The sequence below is a fragment of the Anoplopoma fimbria genome, unplaced genomic scaffold, assembly GCF_027596085.1.
Source record: "Anoplopoma fimbria isolate UVic2021 breed Golden Eagle Sablefish unplaced genomic scaffold, Afim_UVic_2022 Un_contig_9960_pilon_pilon, whole genome shotgun sequence".
Lineage (NCBI taxonomy): Eukaryota > Metazoa > Chordata > Actinopteri > Perciformes > Anoplopomatidae > Anoplopoma > Anoplopoma fimbria.
The window spans coordinates 12,501-21,234 of NW_026554219.1; the positions used below are offsets into that span (position 1 = coordinate 12,501).

Genomic DNA, 8,734 nt, shown 5'->3' on the forward strand with positions numbered 1-8,734 from the left:
AAACTGAATGCTTCACAACATCATTCCACAATCCAGTGAGAGGCGTCACCATGACAACGTCCTCTTCTTATATTCAGTCTGTGTTCTGAACATGTCAACCAGAGGATGAGTGATATAAGTATTGATCTTTCCTCTAGCGCCCCCTCAGGACAAACGTTCTGCTTGGTATCTTCTGTCTCAAACATCTAGCGTTCGCCGTGGACTCTGAGACGTGGATGGAGACACAGTGACCCGGTGGTTTGTGGACGTTTTCAGTCTTCTACTTTGGTATTTTTGTCGTCGCCATCTTGGAACGCTAAATAAGGGTTAAAGTTGTCACATGACCGTCTCTGGTGTCGACCTGTCAATCAGTGTGTAGCCCCGCCTAAAGCATCCCCTGCTTTATGGTCTGTTTGACTCTAAATGGAGCATCATTTACTAAATGAACATCATGCTGTATTGAAGAAGACTTGAAACTAGAGACAGACAGGCAGGCAGGCAGACAGACAGACAGACAGACAGACAGACAGACAGACAGACAGGCAGACAGGTAAAGTGTTTAATGTGACAGGATGAGGCGGGCCCTGATGGGAGCTGTCAATCATCCTCCTCTCCTCCATTCACACTGACAAACAGAAGATAAAGACATCACACACACACACACACAGTCCCTGGTGTATGTGTGTGATGAGTTTAGCCTGCGGCCAAAAACAGCCATTAACAGATGAAAGTACACACACACACACACACACACACACACACACACACACACACACACACACACACACACACACACACACACACACACACACACACACACACACACACACACACACACACACACACACACACACACTTATCACAGAAGTTAAATGCTCAACGTTGAAGGCTGAAAGAAGCAGCTGTTAGTAGAGTTTAGAGGAAAAGACGAAAACTGAACGCTGTTTAGTGCTGATCAACACACACACACTGTAACACACACTATAACAAACACACACATACTATAAAATACACACATACTATAACACACACACACACATTATAACACACACACACACACACACACACTGAACACGGAGCCTCTGACTGAAGGTGAGAAGAACAGATGACAGACATGTTTTCTGTCTGTAGAACCCTCACAGGAGTTCACTGGAAATAAATCAGATGTTTAACACACCGAGAAGGAACCCAACACAAAGTGAAACAAATTAAAACATAAAACTAACACCACTAGAACCTCCTAAAGTAACACTAAAACCACCTAAATGAACTCTAGATCCTCCTAGTGACCACTAGAACCTCCTAAAGGACCATTAAAACCACCTAAATGAACTCTAGATCCTCCTAGGGACCACTAGAACCTCCTCAAGTAACACTAAAACCACCTAAATGAACTCTAGATCCTCCTAGTGACCACTAGAACCTCCTAAAGGAACATAAGAACCACCTTAATGAACTCTAGATCCTCCTAGTGACCACTAGAACCTCCTAAAGGAACATTAAAACCACCTTAATGAACTCTAGATCCTCCTAGTGACCACTAGAACCTCCTAAAGGAACATTAAAACCACCTTATTGAACTCTAGATCCTCCCAGTGACCACTAGAACCTCCTAAAGGACCATTAAAACCACCTAAATGAACTCTAGATCCTCCTAGTGACCACTAGAACCTCCTAAAGGAACATTAAAACCACCTAAATGAACTCTAGATCCTCCCAGTGACCACTAGAACCTCCTAAAGGAACATTAAAACCACCTAAATGAACTCTAGATCCTCCCAGTGACCACTAGAACCTCCTAAAGGACCATTAAAACCACCTTATTGAACTCTAGATCCTCCCAGTGACCACTAGAACCTCCTAAAGGAACATTAAAACCACCTTAATGAACTCTAGAACTCTAAAGGACCTGGAGAACCTCCTTTAGATCGTCATGTTGCTTCACAGGCCTCCCTGTATTTTTCTTTAAAAGCGTAGCAGCAGATCAGTTGCTGTGGAGATAACTGAACGGAGGGCAGAGGCTCCGTCACACAGATTAGTGCTGTTGTGCTGTTGTTGTTGTTGTTGTTGACAGCAGCTTCACTCTCTTTAATTCTCTTAAACTGATCAGAAAGCAGCGCTCGGTGTCCTGATGAACGCTGACAGGAAACAGGATGTGATGCTAATGAGGAGCAGCAGAGAGGACGAGCTCCAGTGAAAATAACACGCTGATGTGACAGCAGCTCCTCTGTTTGATCAGCTGATCTCTGGGGAGACGCACCAACACGCTGCTCGGCCTGCTGGGAATCGTAGTACAACACAGCAGCGACCAGAGCACTAATTATTATTATCACAGCAGCAGATCAGAGAGACAGAACGGATCAGATCGTCTCACAAACAGCTCTGTCCAGTCTGAGTGTGAAACACTTCAACCTCCACCTCCACCATCAGCACTACACAGTACTACTACATCACATCATCTACTACATCCTCTCACAGGATTGTGCTCTTTCACATGTTTGATTGATGAGCGAGTTATCACCTGGGAGAACAAACTCTGCTGCAGGGAAATCTGTGTTCAAAAACCTGTTTCTGTTTCTCCTTTGTGAGGGTCGTTTAAGACTTTACACAGTATCAGTACTTTGTAGGACAGTAACAGTACTTTGTTAGTACTTTGTAGGACAGTAACAGTACTTTGTTAGTACTTTGTAGGACAGTAACAGTACTTTGTTAGTACTTTGTTGGACAGTAGACAGTACTTTGTTAGTACTTTGTAGGACAGTAACAGTACTTTGTTAGTACTTTGTTGGACAGTAGACAGTACTTTGTTAGTACTTTGTTAGTACTTTGTTGGACAGTAGACAGTACTTTGTGTTGGACAGTAGACAGTACTTTGTTAGTACTTTGTTAGTACTTTGTTGGACAGTAGACAGTACTTTGTGTTGGACAGTAGACAGTACTTTGTGTTGGACAGTAGACAGTACTTTGTGTTGGACAGTAGGCAGTCTTACTCTGTTGAAGCAGTCGATCTCATTCAGTCGCTGTTGAATCCGTCTGACCAGCAGATCAGCAGGAAGCTCCTGAACACACACACACACACACACACACACACACACACACACACACACACACACACACACACACACACACACACACACACACACACACACACACACACACACACACACACACACACAGATCAGTAAATGTGTGTCAGACAGAAAAAGGACGCTGTGTGTCTGAAAATGTTGAAGGCTGAAGAATGAAGGGATCTGTGTTTCAGGTGTTTCTATGACATCACAGTGTTTTGGTTGGAGGTCCGAGGTCACCTTGCTTCTATTCAGCTCTGATAAAGCCCCACACACAACTACAGTCTGTAAGTGCTCTGTGTGTGTGTGTACCTGTGTGCTCAGCTCTGATTGGTCCTGCAGTAGACTGTCTGTGGTCAGATGGACGGCTCTCAGCTCAGCACTCAGCTTTTTGGCCTGAAGGACGACAACAACCACCACAGAAGAAGAAGAAGAAGAAGAAGAAGAAGAAGAAGAAGAAGAAGAAGTGAGGACAGGAAGTCAGGAGCCTTGATGCATCAGCTGAACGTCTCCCTGCGTTTATTAACCACGACTGAACATGTTGATGAAGACGAGGAGCAGACCTCATCTTCATCATTATGAAAGTGACTAAACTGTAGTTTAAGTGAAACATGTTTTAACCAGCAGCACCGTGAGCTCAGTCAACAACAACAACAACAACAACAACAGACAGCAGCTGATGTTTGGATCTAAACTAAACATGATGTCACACTCATCTTCATCACAGTCTTCTTCACACTGACATTAATGAAGCTTCTGTAACACTCACCACTGTGTGTTTACCAACCGCAGGAGGACCGAGGACCAGGACCCTGGGGACTGACCACACAGACAGACACAGAGAGAGAGAGAGAGAGACAGAGAGACAGAGAGACAGACAGACAGACAGACAGACAGACAGACAGACAGACAGAGAGAGAGAGAGAGACAGACAGACAGACAGAGAGAGAGACAGAGAGAGAGACAGACAGACAGACAGACAGAGAGAGAGACAGAGATAGACAGAGAGAGACAGACAGACAGACAGACAGACAGAGAGACAGACACACAGACAGACACACAGACAGACAGAGAGAGAGAGACAGTGAGAGAGAGACAGAGATACAGACAGACAGACAGAGAGAGAGAGACAGAGAGAGAATGGAGGGAGGGAGGGAGAGAGAGCGAGAGACAGACAGACAGACAGAGACAGACAGAGAAGTTCAGTGTCTACAGACTTCAACAAGGATCAATATTAAAATAATAAAACAACTTTAGGTTAATTTAAGAGACAAGATTCAATATAAATATATATATATATATATATATATATATATATATATATATATATACACATACATATATATACTGTATATGTGTATATAAATACTAATATTATTACTTTTCAATTATGTCCATACAGAGTAAACAGAACGGAGAACATATTCTTCATTGAAGATAATTAAAATAATGAAATCAAAGGACAGACAGGAGCAGAGTCACAGCGCCATCTGGTGGCTGCACTGATGTCTGACTCCTCTACCGTCAGCTTCCTCTACAGGGACACCTCGTCTCATAGAGAACAGCGTCCTTTAAGACAAAGACGCCTGTCCTCCAACAGCTGAGAGACCAGGTGAGACCAGGTGAGACCACTTACTGTCCACGCTGCTCCTCTGCAGCAAACTGATCAGGTAACTGATCGGATCCTCCGGCTGATCAATCACCAGACTGGACACCATGCTCTGAAACACACACACACACACACACACACACACACACACACACACACACACACACAGACTCAGTGTGGTCCTCCTGCTGGTCTCAGCTGTGGTCAGACGGTGGTGGTTTCGTACCTGCACCAGGTGTGAGATGTTGTGTTTGTCTGCGTAGACGGACATCAGAGGAGGAACCCTCAGAGGTTTCACCGTCTCATCCATCAGGAGGAGGAGACACCGATGCTGCTTTCTCCTGGGGACCATGAACACATCACATTTAGAAGTTCTCATGTGGAGACCCTGATAGTATACAACTCTGAGGTACTTATACTTCACTTTAGTAGTACTTTATACTTCTACTCCACTAGACAGCTTCAGACATTTCTCATGTAATGAAGAAAAAACTGACCTGCCAGCTACCGTTAACATTAGCATTAACACGTTAGCTAACATTAGCATTAACACGTTAGCTAACATTAGCATTAACACGTTAGCTAGCATTAGCATTAACACGTTAACATTAACATTAGCATTAACACGTTAGCTAACATTAGCATTAACACGTTAGCTAACATTAGCATTAACACGTTAGCTAACATTAGCATTAACACGTTAGCATTAGCATTAACACGTTAGCTAACATTAGCATTAACACGTTAACATTAACATTAGCATTAACACGTTAACATTAACATTAGCATTAACACGTTAACATTAGCATTAACACGTTAGCTAACATTAGCATTAACACGTTAACATTAGCATTAACACGTTAGCTAACATTAGCATTAACACGTTAACATTAGCACTTCACACGTTAACATTAGCATTAACACGTTAGCTAACATTAGCATTAACACGTTAGCTAACATTAGCATTAACACGTTAACATTAGCAATTCACACGTTAACATTAGCACGTTAGTTAACATTAGCATTAACACGTTAGCTAACATTAGCATTAACACGTTAGCTAACATTAGCATTAACACGTTAGCATTAGCATTAACACGTTAGCTAACATTAGCATTAACACGTTAACATTAACATTAGCATTAACACGTTAACATTAACATTAGCATTAACACGTTAACATTAGCATTAACACGTTAGCTAACATTAGCATTAACACGTTAGCTAACATTAGCATTAACACGTTAGCTAACATTAGCATTAACACGTTAACATTAGCACTTCACACGTTAACATTAGCATTAACACGTTAGCTAACATTAGCATTAACACGTTAGCTAACATTAGCATTAACACGTTAACATTAGCAATTCACACGTTAACATTAGCATTAACACGTTAGCTAACATTAGCATTAACATTAACATTAGCATTAACATTAACATTAGCATTAACGTTAACGCAATTAGTTAACATTAGCATTAACACGTTAGCTAACATTAGCATTAACATTAACATTAGCATTAAACATTAACATTAGCATTAACACGTTAGCTAACATTAGCATTAACACGTTAGCTAACATTAGCATTAACACGTTAACATTAACATTAGCATTAACACGTTAGCTAACATTAGCATTAACACGTTAACATTAACATTAGCATTAACACGTTAGCTAACATTAGCATTAACACGTTGACATTAACATTAGCATTAACACGTTAGCTAACATTAGCATTAACACGTTAGCTAACATTAGCATTAGCACATTAGCATTAGCACGTTAGCATTAGCATTAACACGTTAGCTAACATTAGCATTAACACATTAGCACGTTAGCTAACATTAGCATTGCCGTTAGTTAACATTAGCATTAACACGTTAGCTAACATTAGCATTAACACATTAGCAGTAACACGTTAGCTAACATTAGCATTGCCGTTAGCTAACATTAGCATTGCCGTTAGTTAAACTGTGGCACATGAGGTAGAGCGCTTGTCCCGTAACCACAAGGTTGGTGGTTCAAGCCCCTCTACCGGCAACATGCCGAGGTGTCCTTGAGCGAGACACCTAACCCCAAGTTGCTCCCCGGGCGCTTCATTGCAGCCCACTGCTCCTCCGGGATGGTTAAATGCAGAGAAATAATTTCCCCATTGTGGGACTAATAAAGGATTGATTATTATTATTATTGATTATTATTATTAGCATTAACACGTTAGCTAACATTAGCATTAACACATTAGCAGTAACACGTTAGCTAACATTAGCATTGCCGTTAGCTAACATTAGCATTGCCGTTAGCTAACATTAGCATTGCCGTTAGCTTTAGCTCTCTACCTTTTCTCTGTTAGCCGGTGCCACGTGGTAGAAACTCCTCTTTACTGTAAAACAAACGTTAGCATCAACATGCTAGCTAGCATTAGCATTAGCCTCTTCCTCTCTCTTACCTGCTAAACAGCCGGTTGCTAAGCAAGCGTTTGCTCGTTGTTAGGGAATAACGTCATCAGCTCGTGAGGGGCGGGAGTCTCTGCTGGCGTCGCCTAGCAACGAGCCGCTGGGTTTTACTGTTTTAACAACCGGAGGCAGAAACATCTGTTTCACAAACAGCAACATCATTTTATTAAGTTTAAAAGTTTAGTTCATAATAAAATGTAAAAATGTAAAAATGTTATGAAAATAAGATCTTCAAAATAAGAGCTGCAGCACCCGGATGTTGGGTTGTAGTTCTCAACAGTAAACTGTAGTCATCTGGTGACGTCATAGAGGAAGAGTTAGTTCTGGGTTCAATGTCAAACTTTCATTTCAATAATTATAACTATATAATTATAACTATATAATAATCAGCCGATACCTCAAGTATTAAACCATCCATTTATTCATTCCGTTATATTAACCTCGATTCATCATAATGATTGTTATGTTTGTATTCATCCCCTTACACACAATCACACACACACATGTGCCATCTTTAACAGCCTTCCATGTAAGCAATGGGTAATTACACACAAATGTTATTAGTTATTATTAATAATTATTAGGACTATTATTTTATCCTTTTCTGTTTTAGTGTAAGGTAAATATATCAGGTCAAGTATTTTCTCCCAGTTCCTGTCATTGTTCTACCTGTAAAGTCACAATTAATCAGAGGTGGAAAGAGTACTAAAATATTTTACTCAAGTACAAGTACTGTTACTCTGTTGAAATTGTACTCAAGTACGAGTAAATTTACCGGTCAAAAAATCTACTCAAGTAAAAGTAAAAAGTAAATAATTTAAAATGTACTTTGAGTAAAAGTAAAAAGTTACTTTTTTACAATCAGTGTTTTCTGCCTCTACTGTGATGTGCAAAAGCCCACCTGGGAAATCGAAAGCCCACCTGGCAAATTCCCATTGTCATTGTGACACAGCACACAGTGCTCACTGCACACAACAAAATTGTTTTCCGTCTTGTCATCGTTGCTATTAAATTAAAAATGTCTCTTTTTACTTAATTACTTACTTTACTTTTTCACTCTTTTTAATGTCTCTTTTTTTCGCCGCTTTCTATGACGTCTTTCTAAGCCGCTGTTGGTAGAGTCGGGTCAGCCATCTCTTCTTCTTAGTCGGTAAGTGACCTACCGTTGTATACTGTGGCGGTAGACCTAACGTTTTCCGTACTGCACAATACTGAGTGGCGGTAGCACACTGAGCATTCGGAAACGTTTTCCGTACTACACAATGCACACTGAGCATTCGGAAACGTTTTCCGTACTACACAATGCACACTGAGCATTCGGACGCGCTATATTTGTGGCGTACTACAAAATGCATACTATAAGTACGAGTATTCGGATTCAGCCCTGGATTGGGCTTTGCGAGGTTTGTTTACAGGCGTTGCTAGGGTTACCGGTCTTGCGTGTTCCAACGGTTTATTATGTTTCTAATAAAGATTTTTTTTTACTCAGTAACGCTTGTGCTGTAAAATGTACCGAAGTACATTACTCCAAAGAAAATGTACTTAAGTAAAAGTAAAATTACACATTTTAAAAAGTAGTTAAAAAAGTACAAGTACACAAAAAAGCTACTCAATTACAGTA

General features: G+C 40.8%; 1 protein-coding gene across 1 annotated transcript in view; it reads right to left on the reverse strand.

Moving 5' to 3' along the window:
• LOC129117032 (adenylate kinase 8-like) overlaps positions 1-7,051 on the reverse strand; it is a 13,759-nt gene extending 6,708 nt beyond the window's left edge. The window contains 6 exon segments of the mRNA XM_054627616.1: positions 2,970-3,035; positions 3,330-3,443; positions 3,817-3,866; positions 4,684-4,768; positions 4,883-4,997; positions 6,997-7,051. Of these exon segments, the coding sequence (XP_054483591.1) occupies positions 2,970-3,035; positions 3,330-3,443; positions 3,817-3,866; positions 4,684-4,768; positions 4,883-4,966 (399 nt within the window). The 5' untranslated portion in view covers positions 4,967-4,997; positions 6,997-7,051.
• Between the last annotated feature and the right edge of the window lie 1,683 nt (positions 7,052-8,734).